This window comes from Sceloporus occidentalis, unplaced genomic scaffold (genome assembly GCF_023333645.1).
Source record: "Sceloporus occidentalis isolate IW3139 unplaced genomic scaffold, rSceOcc1.0.p SCAF_3, whole genome shotgun sequence".
NCBI lineage: Eukaryota > Metazoa > Chordata > Lepidosauria > Squamata > Phrynosomatidae > Sceloporus > Sceloporus occidentalis.
Window position 1 is genome coordinate 25,735,357 of NW_028316983.1, and position 19,268 is coordinate 25,754,624.

Sequence of the window (19,268 nt, forward strand, 5' to 3'; positions counted from 1 at the left end):
ATAGCTTACACCCCATTAGCTAGGCTTAGGCCTCAAGGACAGTGATTCATTAGCAATTGAAATAAAACTCTCCTTCATTTTATTTCTGTATGTAGGATGGGACCTGGGGGAAGGAATACCATGTTACCTATTCCCTGAAGCTGCAAAATGACGTGGGCCATCCCTGTAAGTTAAATCCCATTGTTTCCAAATGAGTTTCTATAGAAGGGCTGGAATTCTGTGGCTCTCCAAAGGTTATTGAACTGCCACACCTAGCAGCCATAGACTCACAGAGTTGAAAGGGATCCCACCTGCAATTCAGTCCACCCCCACAACTAAAGCCCTCCCAAAAGGTAGCCATCCAACCTGTTGTTGCTGCTGTTTGCCTTCAAGTCATTTCCTGCCTATTGAAACCCAATCATGGGGTTTTCTTGGTAAGATATCCTCAGAGGAAGTTTGCCATTGCCTTCCTCTGAGACCGAGATAGTATGACTTGCCCAAGGTCATCCAGTGGATTTCTGTAGCTGAACCAGGATTAAGACCCAGGTTTCCCCAAGCCACTAGACTGCAGTATCTCTCAACCTCTGTTTAAACATCTCCAAAAAGGAGAGTCTAACACCTGCTGAGGGAATATATTCCACAGCCGATAAGCTTACAGTCAATAAGTTCTTCCTAATGTTCAGGTGGAATCTCTTGTAATTTGAATTCTTTGGTTTGTGTTCTAGGCCTTGTTTGCACTGGCAAGGATTCTCTAGGGGCATCCTGAAGTAACCTGCCCCCAATTACCTCACCCTCACATGCTGGGCACCTCATTATTACCTCAGCATGAGGGACCAGCCATGGTGGCAAATGGACCAGGCAGCTAGGCAGGATGCTCATGATGATAGCCTCAGTGGCATAGGAACAGAGGACTCTGGATCTTTCTGGAAGAGCCAGAGCAACAAATAACTTTTTAAAATGCATTTTAAGGCTGTTTTACCCTATTCTGGTGTGGAATGTCTGGACTGCTTGCACCAGAACTGGGATTTGGGGTATGCACCATCCAAACAAGATGATGCCAGGGGGAAACAGGCCTCTTGGCCTGCAAAAAAGGCCCTAGTCTCTGCGGCAACAGAAAACAAGCTTGCTCCACCTTCTACATGACAATAGCCCTAGCCAAAACAGGCAATGGTGAGGAATGCTAGGCTATACAGTTCAGCAACTTTTGCAAGGTTACACAATTCCCACCCTTGGCTTGTATGTTGTTGTGTGCCTCCAAGTCATTTTTTACTTATGGCAACCCTAAGGTGAAGCTATCATGGGATTTTCTTGGCAAGATTTGTTCACAGGAGGTTTGCCATTGCTTTCTTTTGAGGCTGAAAGCATGCTCAAGGTTGGGTTTCATGGCTGAGTTGGGAAATGAACCCTTGTCTCTGGAGTCATGGTCCAACACTCGACCACTACCTAAACCTACAAACCAGCTTGCTGGCATTCATCCTGATGACACCTATAGCCACATCCACAAGAGAGTCCAAAATGCAGGCTGTTGTGTCACTCTACCACAACAAACCAGTTCTAGCAGCTGTTGCCTCAAAGAGGAGCAGGTCTTTGGCCTCCTCAGTACCAAGCCATCTCTCCGAAAAGGAATGGCTTCTGTCAGGAGAAAGTTGGGGGGGGATCCATTTCCCTTCTACTATTGAGGATTGTAGTTAAGCTCAGAAGAAACAAAGAAGTCTGAAAATCGCAGATAACGTCATTATCTCTGCTAATCAAGTACTTTGAATGGAGATCAACTACACCACTTAGTGTTCTTCAGATTTTTCCCATTGGCCCCAACCAGAAAGCTAGGATATAGCTACGTGGAGGTGAGCAAAATTAGGATATTCACCTCCAGTAAAAATCCTACCCTGCCCCCAGTGAAATTGTCCCCTTCAAGCCCCAAATTTCTAGCACTGTGGTATTTTAAAACTTCAGTTTTAAACTTCACTTAGAAATACAGTTCAGGCATCTAAAGAAAAGGGGCAGGCAGAGTCATGAAGAGAATATGAACACAAGAAATACAGGAATTCCAAGTGTAAATGGTTTTTCACTATTTCACTCTCTGCAATACTAGTGTACATTTGGTGACTCAATGAAAATTTCATTGGGAGAACAGAATATCACAGCAGGCAATATCTTCATTTTGTGCCCCTCTCCAGAAGTGACACCCACCCAGTGATGGGGTATATTTGGAGGAACTGTATGATGCGACAGGCTATGCTAAATCTTAAGAATTCCTGGAGGAATTCCACAGTAGTCACCCAGAGAGGATATCCATACTGCACAGGTATAGCAGTAAAATGAAGACGGGTAAAGTTGAGATTGTCATACTTTGGCTGCATTATGACAAAGCACGATTCATTGGAAATGACAATAATGGTAGGAAAGGTGGAGGGATGTAGAAAGAGAGGAAGACTGCATGCTAGATGGAGGGACACTATTAAGAAGGTGATGAATTTACAGGACCTAAGCAAAGCAGTGGAAGATAGGGAGTTTTGGAGATGTTTCATCCACAGGGTCACTATGAGGATGGGTTAACAACAGCAGTTTGATTGCACCATAACTGCCATGACTCTATTCTATGGAATCCTGGGAATTTTAATTTGGGGAGGTATTTAGAATTCTCTAGCCATTCCCCTGAACTACAGCATCAGAGCACTCTGGCAGAAAATTGGTAGTACTTCTACAAATCCCAGAATTCCATAGCCTGGAATTCTGGGAGTTGAACCATGGTAGTTGAAAGTACTATAACTGTGTTGTGTGGATATAGCTGAAAAGGCATCCTGTTGCTAGCCCAAGCCAAGGAGTTTCTCTCATCTTCCTGTAATGACTCCATCCCAGATGTAGACCTCCAAATTGGCACTTGGAGATCTAGACACATTAATATTCCCAAACTGAGGTGGATCTGTGTTGACATACTTCTATTTGACTCCTGGTTACCAATGGTGGCTCCCATGTTAGTAAGTAGACTCACTCCCCCACTGATGGGGGAGCCAACAGGGGCCACTGGATGGGTATAAACTAAGGGTTCATTCAGTGTGGGACGCACTGGCCTACATTTAATCACTAACCCTAAACCTATTGAATCAATTAGATTTGCACAAGTTATTAACCATTCAGTGATTGATTCAGTGTGTGCATTCTAGTATTCTAGTTGTAGTTCATTGCAATAGAAGTGGAGCACACTTTGAAATGGTTCCATGCCTTGGACTGATAGCATCCAAGGGCCCCTGAATCCAGTTCAAATTAGGTGAGACTTTAAAGAAATATGCCAAGAGTAAGCCCCATAGGTGACCAGAATGCACACTGATACACAAAAGCCCTAAAATCAGTACAACTTACTTCTGAATACAATATATATGGTAGGACTGTACATCTTATTGAAAAACATTGAACAAGACAGGTGATACTAACTTCTTTTGAATCTGGAGCTCTTCAGATATGATGGAATAAAATACTTTATACTCCCAATCTATATGACATTTCTTTTCTGGATTCTTTTACATCTACCTTTACATATTTCTACTCCAAAAATGTCATAACTAGATTGAACTCCACAAATTCATATATATAGCGTCCATCTGCAATCTGGTGCCTTCCAAATCTATCTTGAGTGCTGGCTAGGGATAATGGAAGTCACAGTCCCAATAAATCTGCAGGTTACCCAGTTGGAGAATGTTTTTGTCAGGGTTTGATATTGTCAGAAAACTGATTAAGAGCACAAGACTAGATTATAAATTAACCATTTTATTGAATATCAATAAATTGCATATAATTTTTAATATATATAAAAAGTTTTTAATCAGTATAAAATTGTGGCACAAAAATATATAAATACCAGTGTACCTTTGAAATGTAAACATACCCTTTTTCTTTTTTTTCTTTTTTTCATTTTACAATGTGGAAACAATGTACAAAAGAAAAAGATGCATTCAGGCAGCACCTGTCAATATGCCCATAAATAGTCATTTTGGCACACACCTGTCAATGGGCAGCCCTTTTTGCACAGGGCAGCTATTGTATCGCCTGACAAGTGCCTGCTATTAGTCACAGTTCTTTTGGGGAAAAAAGCAGTTGTTCAAAGAAGTCATATTAACAGGTGCTTGAGTGCATAGCTGCTCTGTAAACAGGAGTCTTGGTTTAAAATGGCTACCCAATGCCTTTCGAGAGAGGCCTTGTTAATCTTTTGAGGCATTGCAAATTAGCATTGTGCTGGTGGCAGAAACAGCTGCCTCAGAACTAATGCAACACTGTATTACTGCATAGTTACACCTTCTGGGGTGGGTGGCGTATAAACCATGATGCAAGGGAGGCTGTGGCAGGAGGAAAAGTGCTAACACTTTGATTTCTTCTTTTTATTTAGAGGCATTGCATTTCAGGATCAAGCATTACTATAAATCCATTATTTTCAAACCCTCCCCCCTGCCACATATACACACACCCTCAAAAAGTAAGGGCTGGGGGGGGGGGGAATACTGTTATCCTTCAGGCCAGCAAGGTGCAAGGCTCAATCCTGAGAGAGATGTAGCACCTTATGAACACATGATTAAAACTTTTTTACAAAAAGATACTATAGTGATGGCCCTCTAGCTTAGGATGGCTTTCAAAAAGATGGGGGGGGGGGGACTCACAGAGGATAAGACTCAATGGCTATTAAAAGACACATGCAGAAAATCCCCCAAACCTCAACAGAACCTCCATGTTCAGTGGCAATGTATCTCCAAAGACCAGATAATAGTAAGAAGAAAGGAGTAAGAGGTAGCCTAGCCATCACTTTCATGCTCCTCTTGGGAGTTTCCAGAGGCACTGGGCTCTTAGGAGATGGAATGTTACAGTACACCTTGGTTAGAGAGGTCAGGTAGAAAACATCAGCACGTTTGTCGTTTTATGAAACCAGCCATTTGTGGTGAAGCCTGAACCAAGAATAATTCTGCTACTGCCATGAGAAAGAGACAGGACAGGAGGGAGGAAAATCAGTCTTTAAGGCTGCCCGGAGAACAAGAAAAGAAGCATATGTATGGTGCTTTAAGGCTCGAAGCAGCTGGAGCTGGAAATAACAGTTGGATATACATTGTGCTGGAAGGTTCAACTCAAAACGGAAACTATTTTCCTACAGACACTAGTTAAAATACATGTATTTGCATGGAGGAGTCCATGGTGTTTTGTGGGATGGAGGAGACCCTCAGCGTGTTCCAGTGCAGCCTGTTTCTTCATGTTTGTGGAGAAGGGACATCCGGGAGAAAGTCCGGGAGCAGGTTTTGCACTGATACTTCTTCACATCCGAATGGGTCTGAAGGTGGGCACGGAGGTTCGAGCGATCAGCAAAAGCCCTGTTGCAATGTGTGCAAGAAAATGGTTTCTCACCTACAAAGGGAAGAGTAGAAAGGCCTGTTAAGTAAAGCTCAAGCACCTAAATTTTCAAGAACCATTATCAGAAGAAACATATCATGACAATACTAAAAACAAAGAGTGACCTCTTACAACTCATCTCCTGGTTATGATCAGCAAAGCACAGGAAAGTTACTTTTTTGGACAACTTCCAGATTCTCCCAGTCTGGCTGTGGGATGCTGGAAACTATAGTTCAACAAGTAACACTTCCAAGCTTTGTATCTAAAGAACGTGGGCAGAGTATAAGCTGCATACAGACTGCAGACACAATTAATTGTTTGTAAAGAAATGGCACTCAAATTGGTATAGCTTTGGGACGAACAGACAGGCCAAAATAAAGCTGCTTCGGGTCACTTTGGAAGTATGCTGTTGAAATGATGTATGGGTCCTAAGAGTCTGCAAGCCGCACCCCAACCACGCTCCAGTCCTAAGGACTGCAGTGTAGCTTTCGAGCAGCTTCTGGCCTCTTAAGATGTGAATGTCATTTAAACGGCATACCTCCAAAGTGACCCGAAGCAGCTTTATTTTGGCCTGTCTGTTTGGGCCCCTTATTTCCCTAGATAGAGGTGCAGAATGGTAACTTCAAATCAATTAGGCACACTAATCCTAAATACATTTACTTAGAAATAAGATCCACAGACACAATCTAGTTGGCATTAAGCACTTTTAAACACCCTTAAGTTCACAGGGAAAGAGCAAATTAACATACTCATACATGTTCCCATAGAGCTTATTTCATTTCCTCCATCCATGTCCCACCATCCTAGAAAAACTGGGCTAGCCAGTAAATGAGACAGGGCTTTCTGTGTAGTGACACCCAGCTGTGAAATTCCCAACAAAACTCACCCTAGTTCATTCTCTGAGTTTCCAATGAACATCTATATTATTTTACTTGGCCACTGATCCTTAAAATCAGGGGTGACTTTTTGGGACTGTTCTTTTTATCTTTTTTTTTTAAAAAAATTGTGGTTTTCAAAATTGTTTTAAAAAGAAGTTTTTTAACCTGTTGTTACTTTGGGCGCCTTGCTGGACTGGAAGGCAACAGACAAGTATTAATCCTATGCTGCTGCAACTGCTATCACTAACAAATTTTTCCTGTTGCACTGAAGGATGGATGGTGGCCATGGATTCTTATGGTCTTAGATCCAGCAGGCATGCTTAAAAATGAAAACCAAGGCTATAATTATAAACACATACATCGAGAGAGTAAGTCCCCTGGACCACAGTGGGACTTACTTTTGAACAACATGCTTAGCATTGGACTGCAGTGCTGCCTGTATTTGCATCATGAGGTGAGCTACTGCTGGTCCATTCTAAAACAGCCCTTCAAACTAAGGACATCAATTCTGCATGGTGCAAAATGCAAATGGTATCAGCGAATTCACTGCAGCAACTGCAATGCAAAAAGGTGAAGCTTTTATTGGCCTCAGTTTGACAAGGCTCACAGCAACACAATACCAAGTAAGCGGTATCTTTTCTGAAGTTTCCCTCCTACCCCTCCCTCCTTTCTCCTCACCACACCCCACCCCTTCCTTCTTGCTCAAAAAAGACTAAAGGGGATGAATTCCTGTCAGAAATTCTTTTGGAACTAACCAACAGGCGTGCTCAATTGGGAAAGCACAATTAAGTCTTTCTGGCTTTCTTCAGGCATCATCTTTTACTACTTTTAAGAGGGTGTGAAATCGGCACCAAGTAACAATTAAACTGTTCCCGCACCCACCCATCCAAATACAAAAGCTGCTTGGAGGGAGATGCATTGTCAATGTGATATTCCTTGGATTAAAAGCTAAAAAGCTTTCCACAGAGCCAGCAGCTGGGGAGTCTGGTGTTTAGCTCTGGGGCATTACAGTAACAGGTGCATGAAGGGAAGGGCAGCATTGCTACATTAAAGCACCTGCCCAGGCGTAACCATCCCCATTCCAAGGACCTTGCCCTGCTGCCCCACTGCCTCCACACTCCATGGAAGCATTAGTCAAACAATGCAAAATAAGGACTAGAATGATGCATCTCAAGGACTCCTTTTGTTAAGAGAAACATGCTTAACTTTCTTGAAAGGCTTCAGAAGGGAGAGAGAATGTTTTTGAAGCCTTCTCAAGGAGGTGGCTGTGTTCTAATGAAGCAGAAAGGGTTTGTCTGTCCCACCACTCCCAAAACGCACAGGGCCACCTCCTCACCTACCAGTCCTGAGAAACACTTAACACCTCATGTGTTGCTAGCTAGACAATAAAGAGACAAGGCAGGGAGGGGACTGTCTGGAATTTTAAACCTAAGAGGAATTATTTCACCAGCTAAGGGGAAGAAGAGCATGTGGCTCAGCCACTGTGTTGACCTTATACATGCCTGAAGCATTGGATTTCAAGGCTGGCACAAAACCCTTTCAATCCAATCATCCCTTTGTGTGCAGAATGACTCAAGGCTGATTCACATGACTGAGTGCCTGCTGAGCTGGCCATGTCCAACCTCTGTTTGCCTCCTGGTTGATGTGGTTATGTGGTCATCCCCTTGCTACAGTCCCACAGCTACTGGAGCACTATGAACCCAGGACCCCAAGGAAAGAAGACAGAGGGGCAGGGAGCTAGATTGGAATGCAAGAGGGGGGAATAATGGGATGTTTATTTCAAAGGTGCTACAAGATCTCTCTACATACTGATTCTACACACTAACAGCTATATCTTTGGGTTCAACCTCATGATGCGTGTACCTAGCAGCCCCAAATGCAAGGAAGCTCTAGCTGACCTACATTTGTAGATCTCGTCTGATGTTCATGTTTGAAAATGGGGGATTGAATCATTCAAAAAGCCTTTGGAGAACACATACTGGTTTAAAAGGTGTTGGGATGAAGGAGAGAAGGAGAAGCACTTGGAAAAGTTAGCTTTCAGACTACAGTTCCCAGGATCCACTACCCAGCCCCTAGCATGCTGGGAGGTGTGGTGCAAAAGTAACTTTTCTAAACTCAGAGAAAGAACCCTTTTGGGAAGTCCTTATTTCTGCAAACAAAGACTCCTCAGCTACAGCCTTGAATCAGACTGATGTGGCAGTGAGCAGGTCGGAAAAAGTGAGAGGAGAAATGAGAAGAAGAGGCAACTTTACCAGTATGTGTTCTGATGTGGCCCTGCAGGAGCCAAGGCCTGGAGAAAGCTTTGCCGCAGATTTTGCACACACAGGGCAGGGTATGGCTTCGGATGTGCATCTTGAGGGCTCCCAGGCTCACATATTCCTTCTCACAGTATTTGCAGCTGAACGATTTCCTAGTCTGGGAGTCACAGTGCAACTGTCTGTGTTTGGAGAGGCCAGCAAAGGTTGAGTAGGACTTGTTGCATTGGCCGCAGTGGAATTTCTCTGCTTCGGTGGCAGATGAGGCCGGGCTGGGAGGATCAGAGGTCGTCTTGCCATCCTCCTCTTCGCTGGACAGAGAGGTCAGGTCCAGAGGCTTAGAGTTGGGGCTTGGAGGAGAGGCTGCACTTTTCTGGTACTCTGGCTCAGAGGTGAAGAAATTGGAGAGCAGCCCTGTGTCCCACACAAGTGAAGGGTAGTGAGGGCCTGTGGTCAGGAGGTCTGTCTGAGGGAGGACGGATAGGGGGTACTTCTCATAAAAAAATGGGGACACAATCACTGCAAGAGAAAGAGGGCAAGATGATTATAATGTTACTTATTTATTCAACTTATACCCCACCTTTCTGCCAAAATGAGATTCAAGGTGGCTTATGATCATTTAAAAAGGATATAACTAAAAGGTTAATTACGAAAGTTCACAAAATAGTTAAATAACATATACACTAATAATGTAAGCTTGCACCACTGGAATCAGTCAAGGCAGGTGCTGGGGGGTTTTCCTCCCTTCCTCAGGTTGGCCTTTTGGAAGAGAAAGAGAATATGTCCAAAGGGATCACCAGAAACTTCCTTTTAGACAGAATGGGCACACAATTAACATGACAAAGTTCCTCTGAGCATATGCAGAAAGCCACTGAACCACTGCACTGCCTTTCCTCACAGCTACAGGGAGAAGTAGGAGAAAAGGAACGAAAATGTGCCTGAAGACCTCCACTGTAATCAGAATACAAAGAGATCTTGGAGCATCTTTAACTAAAAGAAGTTGCTAGATTCATGTCTAGGAAAGCTGATGCTCCCAACTTCTTTCTTTCTTTCTTTCTTTCTTTCTTTCAGTCAGTCGCTACAAGACGATTGTATACCATTTTATTCATTTTAGTTATCTATTTCACTGTTATGCTGCCTCTCTCCCAGAAAGGGACCCAAGGCAGGGCCACAAGATAAAAACACTTTTAAAACCTCACTATATTTATTTTATATTAAAAAAAATTCAAACTAGTCAGTTAAACGAGGGGAACGTTAACATCCAAACATACCCAAGTTAAAGAAAGACCCAAAGCCCACGCCCCATAGATACAAAAACCAGCCCTGCCATGATCATGTTTAAAAGTCTTCCTAAATAGATATTTTAAAGCATGTAAGCCTGAAAACAGGGCCACCAGACGCCCTCGTTTTCCAGCACGTGTCCTCCATGTCATCCTCCCGTCCGGGAGGAGCTATCCCCCAATGTCCTCCATGCCCTGAAGGACTTGAGAAGCATGCATTGGCATTTCTAACAGGAGGGCTCCGGCACTGCCCTCCATGTTCCGTCCAGTGTCCTCCTCCTCCTTCTTGGTCGCCCTGGGGGCAAAGGCCAGCCTGGAGAGGGGCTCCCTCGCCTTGCCAACCAGGCACCGCAACCACCACCCAAAGGCGAACCTATCCTAGAGTTTTCTTGGCACGGTTTGGTCCGAGGGGGGCTGCCATTGCCATCCTCTGAGGCTGAGAGAGTGTGCCTTGCCCAAGAGAGACGAGGCTCAGGCGAAGCTACCCCAGGGTTTTCTTGGCAGGTTTCTCCAAGAGGAGGACTCAGGAGGGCTGCCTTGGCCACCCTCCTCTGAGGCTGAGAGAAGCTGACTTGCCCAAGAGAGAGTGAACCTATCTTGCCAAATTTCTTCAGATGAGGGTTGCCTCTGCCATCCCCTGAGGCTGAGAGAGTGTAGCTTGCCCAAGGCCACCCAGTCGGGATTGGAACCCTAATCTCCAGAGCCTGAAATCACTAGCCCACGCTGCCAACCTGGAGCCGGCACTCCCCACTCGGCTTGGGGCGCTCACTCCCAGATGGGGTTTCCACAAGAAGCCTTCCCTCCCCTTCGCCTTCCCCTTCGCCTTCGCCTTCGCACCCACCGGTCTGGCTCTCCAGTTCGCTGTAGTTGGGCTTCTTGGTGGCCGAGAAATGCTTCTTGACGAGGAAAGAGCGCGGCATCTTGCAAGGAAGCGAAGCTCTCCTCCTCTGCGCGCAACTGGCTCGAAGGCAGCAGCAGCAGCAGCAGTCAGCCCAAGGGCCCTGGCCCAGGCTTTATATAGCCGAGGGGAAGGGGGTGGGGGCCAGGCCGACCCGCCCCCGGCCTCCCTTGGGCAGCCAATGGGAGAGGCTCGGGGGGGCTGTGTAGGAGCACGGGGGCTTTGCTAGCAGCAGGTGCCGTGCCAGCCTGGTGCATCATTGGTTGAAGTGCTGGACTCTGGGGAGCACGGTTCCTGTATCCACATTGGAGAATTAACCCGGTTTTGCCCCGCTTTAACTCTTTGTGTGGCTAAAGGCTATGGAATTCTGGCTAAAGGCTATGGAGCGGAGCTCCGCTCTGGATCCCACAACCAACTCCAACTCCCAGAATTCCATAGCAAAGAGCCAGACAACAGAGTTAAAGCGGGGCCAAACCGGGTTAATTCTCCAGTGTAGATGCAGCCCCAGTCCCATTATATACAATGGAAGAGTAAAATGCCCTCCTTATATAAAATAGAAAAAAACACGGTTTGCCTATCTGAATATATAGGTGTGTGTATATATAGTATTTTCAAACCCTGAATGCTTGAATCCGTGGATAACAAACCCACAGATAAGGAGGGCTGGCTGTATGTGGAGAGATCCTGCAGCACCTTTGAGACTAACAGAAATAAAGAGGCTGGCGGCATAAGCTTTCGTAGACTTCAGTCTACTTCCTCAGATGCTTAAAGTCTATGAAGTCTAGGAAAGCTCATGCTGCCAACGTCTTTCTTTCAGTTAGTCTCAAAGGTGCCACAAGATCTCTCTCTGTACTGATTCTAGAGACTAACACAGCTATATCTTTGAATTCTGCATCTATAAACAGCCCTGCCGTTAGCAGCAAGTGAAGCAACTGCCTCAGGCACAGATACTACAGTGGGGTATCAGTGTTGGCCCTCCCAGCCATTCCTCCCCAGACCCCTGGCCCCATAGCTTACACCCCATTCGCTAGGCTTAGGCCTTAGTGTTGCATCCCCAGTTTCAATCCTCCAAAACCCTATTGGACATGGGAGGAAAAAGCTACAGCAAGTTTCCAAAGCTTCAAGAAGTGGGGCTTTTCCTTGACTTTCTTCTTCTCTTTCCACTGGGGTGCCAGTGCCCCCTTCTGGATTCTCACATAATGTCTCTCTTTTTAAAATAAATGTTATAGTCATACGTTTTATGGTCCATAATACTATACCCAACCCTTGGCAGACAGAATAACATCCCAAATCCACTAAACAGTGATCCTTACTAAACATTGCCATTATTCCAGCATATATCCTTTTCAGCCCCCCTCTCCCCTCCCTCTTCCTCCTCGGATAGCTATAACTAAGTAAATTAGAACCCAATACCTATGATGGAATGTCTCCATCCAGCATAATGTAAAAGTCTTTGGACTTTCAGAACACTGTTAGATAAAATTAAGCACGCTTTGAATTTTGTAAAACCCCACTGAGTTCAGTAGAAGTAGTAGTTGTTGTTGTTCAGTTCAGTAGTAGCAGTAGGACTCATGGCACGTATAGTAGCACTTAAAGCATAATTCTCCTGCTGAGGTCCACAGTCAAGGACTCTGGTTGCAGTTTTGGCCCAGGGTAACTAGATGTCATCACCACAAAGGAGGACAAGACAAAATGTAGATCATGCAAGGAAAATGTACGGCATTACAACATAAAAGCTAAAGGCAGTAATATAAACTCATGCTTCTCAGTCACGCTCAAAATGGAGGACATTTTGGGATTCCTCCTGGACAAAAGGTTAACATGTAGGACATGGAGTGGAAAAGGAGGACCTCTGGCTACCCTGTTTTTGGCCTGACTTTGGTGTAAGGAAGCTGACGGCCAAACAAGGGGGTGCCAGTTTGTCAAAGGTATTCTAATTTTGTGACCTTTTTCATTTATTCTTCCGTCGTGCTTTGGGTTTTTTGTACAGTCAGCCCTCCATATTCAAGGATTCTGCACCCACAGATTCAACCATCCACTGCTTGATTTTGCTCTTTTTATATAAAGGACACCATTTTACTGTGCCATTGTATTTAATGGGACTTGAGCACCCACGGATTTTGGTATCCATGGGGAGTCCTGGAACCAAACTCCAGCAAGGGCCTACTGTATCATGAGGAGCTCTGGAGAACTCAAAAGTTTGCACATTCTTATGGTATTTTAATTGGTTCTAACAAAAGGATAGATAACCTAAGGGTGGATTTTGTTGGTCCCAAGGGTGATTGACTTAGTCATAAGTTAGGTATTGCCCAAGAGTGGATTGTGTTCTCTTTTAAAAATTTCCATGGGCCCAAGTGACTTTAATCTAACCATGCTCATGGACAGGGTCAGATTATCAATGATTCTACTGAAGCAATTGCTTCAGGCCCCTCTGATAAGCAGTGAACAATTGCTCCAGGCTAGACAACCCAGTGCTAAAGGAAGCAGGTGTGGCTTTCTTCCTCTTCTTCCTCCTTCACTTCCTAAATCTTCCAGGGTTTCTGGTATAAATGTTTTTCATATGTTCTTTGAAAATGTGTGGAAAACTGTTTGGGATCAGGCTGTTAATCTTCATGAAGCTACAGGGTCAAAAATGGATTCATGCATGAAGATTTGAACGTTGCAATCTTAGTATGCTCAAAGTTCCATTTAATTAATTTGTTAATTGTTATGCCATTGGTCCCAGAATATGTCACACATGTACAGAAAAATCCTCTTATTTTTTAAAAGGGTTTCAAGGTTCCAACTACTTCAGTCTAGCTTTGCTCATGGCAAAGAAGTCATGTGTCTCACTCTTTTACTAGCCCATATCAGTTTGTGCCTTATCACTCACCTTGCATAACAAAGGATCATGATAAAATGCACACACATACACACACACCAAATCTCCTCTCACAATTTGGGCAAACACCTCCAAGTAGACAAGTGTCATGCAATCTCAATGGCACCTGGTCGTGGACAGAGCATGTGTATGAACAAAAATATTCTTAGAGGGATGAAAATGATAAATAATTTATTTAGAAATATTTCTTACCATTACCTTGTAAAGTCTAAGTGGTTCAAGCAAGGCATGTACCATTATGAATCCTTCTCTCATGACAACTCATTTTAGTTTGATTTGATCAATTTAAAATGCAATTCATCTTTGTTTTTAATCTAAGTGCATGTTGTCATTATTTCAAGACATCCCAGCAGCTTCATCAAAATGGGAGACTGTAGTCCTTGCTTAGAGAGATCTTGTAGCACCTTTGAGACCAACTGAAAGAAAGAAATTGGCAGCATGAGCTTTTGTAGTCTTCAGTCTGCTTCATCAGATGCATTTGCAAATGCTGCCAATTTCTTTCTTTCAGTTAGTCTCCAAGGTGCTACAAGATCTCTCTACGTACTGATTGGACAGACTATCATGGCTATATCTTTATTGTCCTTGCTGTTACATTAAGACTTCTAGCATTCCTTAAAACTGGATGTGCTGGCTAGGGCTGTTGGGAGCTCCAGTCCAACAACATCTGGTGGACTGCATTTTGCCCACCTCCTACTGTAGACCAAATCATTCCTCCACTGTCTTATATTTGGTCAAGGGAAAGTTCTCATGAATGCTTCAAGATGCACAATAAATTAGATCTGTCACACTACAATCTTATACTTTTCTATTCAGAATTATGCCCTGTTGAATTCAATCCTATATATACAAACTTACCTGACAGTAAACCCCATAGGACAGTGGTTCCCAACCTTCCTAATGCCGCAACCCTTTAATACAGTTCCTCATATTGTGGTGACCCCCAACCATGCAATTGTTTTTCATTGCTACATGCAAATATGTGTTTTCCAATGGTCTTAGGCGACCCCTGTGAAAGGGTTGTTTGACCCCCAAAGGGTCCCGACCCACAGGTTGGGAACCACTGCCATAGAACATAGTGAAGTTTACTTAGGGGCTGTACAGACTGTCCTGAAAAGGCAGTCTGTACCCACACCTTTCTGCTGCTGAGGGATGCCGCAGCAGCCAAACCATGTGATGTCCCTTTGCACGCCATGATGTAAGCGCGGTGCCTGGAGGTGCGTACGTGGCACCACGCTTGCATCATGCATGCGCACCCCATATGGATGGTGCTATATAAAGATAGTGCCATCCATACATGGTAGGGTTCTGGAGCGTGCAGATGTTGCGTGCTCTGGAACCCGAGAAATGGCAAAGCGGTGGTCTGTACTGGGCCTTAGACACATCTGTTAACTGCTTACAAATATCCTGAGCCACTCTACCACCAGTCTTTTAAACTAACTAGTAGAAGAATTATTAATTCAAATACATCTGCAAAAATGATTAGACTGTCAGTACATGGCATAGTGGTTTGAATGTTGGACTACAACTCTGGAGACCAGGGTTCAGTTCCCTGCTTGGCTGTGAAATGCTCATGGGAAGACAATGGCAAACCTACTCTGAACAAATCTTGCCAAGAAAACCCCATGATAGGTTCGCCTTAGGGTAGCCATAAGTCTGAAATGACTTGAAAGCGCACAACAACAACAACAACAACAAACAGGTGCTGTATCAATTTACAGAAAGCAGTTTTTCAGCCACTCTAATTCAAATGCTCTCTTTCACTTAAAATTGGGCCCTCAATGGATTCACCAAAGTTTTTTGTGGGTTTTTTTCAGGCTATGTGGTCATGTTCTAGAAGAGTTTCTTCCTGACGTTTCTCCAGCATCTCTGAAGATGCCAGCCACAGATGCTGGTGAAACATTGGGAAGAAACTCTTCTAGAACATGGCCACATAGCCTGAAGAAAACCCACAAAAAACTATGGCCATGAAAGCCTTTGATCCACTAAAGATTTGGGTTGATTAACTAACCAAAGAATGGTAGGCCCTGGTAAGAATAATCCCAAAAAATTATTCACCCTTTAAAAAGGAACAAAAAGTAGAATAAAAATAATAGCAAAACAGCACCTTTATAGAAAAGACAACCACATTTGATGCCTGCAGTTAATAAGATTTTTAAGTCTATTAAGAAAAGTTTGACACCAACAGATCTGAGAAGAACCCCTCAGGCCAGAGAGTATGCTTGCAGCAACAGGTCCAGTTAACTCCCTGCAAAGTAAACAACTCTTAACTACCCTTCCCTTTGAAAGGGAGAAACATTGCTTTGTGTTCACTGCAAGAATTGTGATGTGTCAAATGAGAGAGGGCAAGGCAAAGTCATGATGGTAGCTCCCCATTGTGCTGAAGTGTCCCAGAAATGCATACAATTAGGTGTAGTTAAAGAAGGTTTACACGAGTCAGACAATGCCTAGTAGTCATAAAATTAGATAACTGTTGACTGAAAGGCTTTATAAAGTTTGTTGGTTTGTTCAGAACTGATTAAACTGAACCACAAGCAATTTATTGGGGGGGGGGGGGGTTTGAAGGAGGAGTTCTCATTTAGGCCGACAAGGAAAATGGCTAGCTTTATGGTAAACTGTTGTGATCATGTGCCTTTTTCCTGTCCTTAAAATGTATTGTTAAACATTGCAACTCCTGGATAAATCCAGTAAGCATCAGGGATGGGTGGGTGCCTATGCACATGTGTGCCTCCCTGTATATGTGTGTGTGTGTAACATCATGTGCAAGCAAGGGGCTCTAGTAACCTGCTCATTTCAATCAGGTGATTCAGAAAAATTCTGGGTAGCGATGGAGATAACTTCATTGTAAAGAAACCTGTTTGGAGATGATGTCAGCCTCCATATAATCATGTGCCTTAAATGCATCAGCCACCTGTAATCCAATCAACCTCTGCCTAATCCAGCTAGGGGGAAAAACCCTTGGGGAATGGAATTGCAGCACAATTGGTGTTACATTTGCACAACAATGCAATTTATGATGGCTCTTAAAGTCTTTGCAAAATTGTGTAAATGGATTAGAGTCATGAGACTGGCAAGATGACCCCTGCCAATATCACAGAGATCTGGAGAAAATTCATTTCTGACTGAACTCAGATATAGTCCCTCTGCTCACTGCCAAAACTATGGTGTCTCCTTAGTGAGAAATTTTGCTCCCTTCTTCTCAAATCTGATACAAGTAGACGTGTTCCTAGGCATTATTTCTTTAGCAGAAAATTTGGTCCCAAATGTAGAAATAACAAGGACAAAACAGGGAAAGTTTTCTGCACAAAAAAGAGCAATTCACCCTATTTCAGCAAACAAACAAAACCCTCCCCACCAAAAGAAAAAAAAATCTGCACAGGAGATAAAAAAGAACCAGGCCAAGTAAGTATTGCATAAGTAAACAAAAACATTTTGAATCTTGAAGAGACTACTTGAAGGCTTCTTCCAAAATGCATTCAGGAATGATTTTTTCCCCTTTCATCAGCTTCCATTTTTATCATTTCCACTTTAGTGGCCATTTGTACATCTATGCTTTTTTTTAACCTTTTTGGGGATAGGTAGTGAAGGGGACTTATCTGATCCCCAGCAAAGGGATTCTGGAGGCAACTGTGGATTACTTTGCTTAGGCAAGGAGGTACTCACAGCTAGAATAGGCTTGGTTAGAGTAGAATCCAACTCTTTTTACATTCAAGCTTTATTATATTGTTTAATATAGACTTACTGCTTCAACTGGAACCAAAAAGTGTGTGTTTCTCCAGCTCTCTTACATAATTTCCCCCATGCCAATGGTTCCAAAACTCTTCCAGCTAGACAGAGGACAAGGAAGAAAAGGAGTCATGGACAGAAGTAAAAAAAAAACTGTATAAAGGAGCTTCTTAGGTGAGAGGCATCATTAATAGACGTATTCCTGTATTTAGTGAATAGATACTCCCCTACAGCATGGAAAGTTTACTTTTTGGGACTACAACTCTCCAAATCTTTCAGCTAGCATTTTGTTGTTGTTCTCGTTTCTGATTTATGGCAGCCTAAGGCCTATCATGGGGTTTTCTTAGCATGATTTGTTCAGAGGAGGTTTGCTGTTACCTTCACCTGAGGCTGAGAGCATGTGACTTGCCCAAGGTCACCCAGTGACTTTTATCGCTGAGCTGGGAATTGAACTCTGGTTTCCAGAGTCATAGTTCAACATTCAAATCATTATGCCACGCTTGGCAACCAGCATCACCAGTGATTAAAACCAAAACTACAGTACTCATGTTATCTTTGCCAATCTCTTCCTCTGTCTTCTAATTTTTTCTCACTGGAAATTTCATGCACACTTAATAGAATCATAGAATCATAGAATCGTAGAGTTGGAAGAGACCACTAGGGCCATCCAGTCCAACCCCCTGCCATGCAGGAAATCCAAATCAAAGCATCCCTGACAGATGGCCATCCAGCCTCTGTTTAAAGACCTCCAAGGAAGGAGACCCTATCACCTTCCGAGGAAGTGCATTCCACTGCCGAACAGCCCTTACTGTCAGGAAGTTCCTCCTAATGTTCAGGTGGAATCTCTTTTCCTGTAGCTTGCATCCATTGTTCCGGGTCCTGTTCTCTGGAGCAGCAGAAAACAAGCTTGCTCCCTCCTCAATATGACATCCTTTCAAATATTTAAACAGGGCTATCATATCACCTCTTAACCTTCTTTTCTCCAGGCTAAACATCCCCAGCTCCCTAAGTCGTTCCTCATAGGGCATGGTTTCCAGACCCTTCACCATTTTTGTCGCCCTCCTTTGGACACGCTCCAGTTTCTCAATTTCCTTTCTGAATTGTGGCGCCCAGAACTGGACACAATATTCTAGGTGGGGCCTGACCAAAGCAGAATACAGTGGCACTATTACTTCTCTTGATCTAGACACTATACTTCTATTGATGCAGCCTAAAATAGCATTGGCCTTTTTAGCTGCCGCATCACACTGTTCACTCATGTTCAACTTGTGGTCTACTTGGACTCCTAGATCCCTTTCACACGTAGTTTCATTCAGCCAGGTGTCACTCATCCTATATCTGTGCATTTTATTTTTCCGCCCTAAGTGCAATACCTTACATTTCTCTGTGTTGAATTTCATTTTGTTAGCTTTGGCCCAGCTTTCTAGTCTATTCAGGTCATTTTGAATCTTGATCCTGTCCTCTGGGGTATTAGCTATTCCCCCTAATTTGGTGTCATCTGCAAATTTGATAAGTATGCTCCCAATTCTGTCCCAATTCATCCAGGGGATTGTGGTGACAGGTCCCAGACATTTAAAATATAGCTTTCCCATCTGAAGCCCTATGTGCCAAGCCGGCTAAAGGGGAGGGCAGAGACCAGATGAAAAGATATTGGTAGGCTGCTCATGGTGTAGTGGTTTGAGTGTTGGACTATCATTTTGGAGATCAGGGTTTGAATCCCTGCTCAGCCATGAAAACCCACTGGCTGACCTTGGACAAGTCACACTCTCTCAGCCTCAGAGGATGTCAATGGCAATCCCCCTCTGAAGAACCTTTCCAAGAAAACCCTGAGATAGGCTCACCTTAGGATCGCCATAAGTCAAAAATGACTTGAAGGCACACAAGAACAAAGGTTACCCCTTGCCCATAAACTGGAACACCCCTACTTAGAGGTTAAATTGGATTCCTTGGCATAATTAGGAACATTAAAACAGAGACAGAAAGAGAAAAGAGTTAACATGTTCAGTT

The 19,268-nt window shown here is 43.7% G+C and overlaps 1 protein-coding gene across 2 annotated transcripts; it reads right to left on the minus strand.

Moving 5' to 3' along the window:
- Positions 1-3,803: 3,803 nt before the first annotated feature.
- LOC149315661 (protein snail homolog Sna-like) lies at positions 3,804-17,333 on the minus strand. 2 transcript variants are annotated; one of them, XM_089518503.1, is made up of 3 exons: positions 17,278-17,333; positions 8,477-8,998; positions 3,804-5,361 (listed from the first exon to the last, which is right to left on the minus strand). In XM_089518503.1, coding segments are annotated over exons 1-3 (705 nt in total). In that variant the 5' UTR covers positions 17,279-17,333; the 3' UTR covers positions 3,804-5,179. The 2 variants fall into 2 exon arrangements, with proteins under 2 accessions (XP_089374629.1, XP_089374628.1); XM_089518502.1 differs by lacking the exon at positions 17,278-17,333 and adding an exon at positions 10,601-10,701.
- Between the last annotated feature and the right edge of the window lie 1,935 nt (positions 17,334-19,268).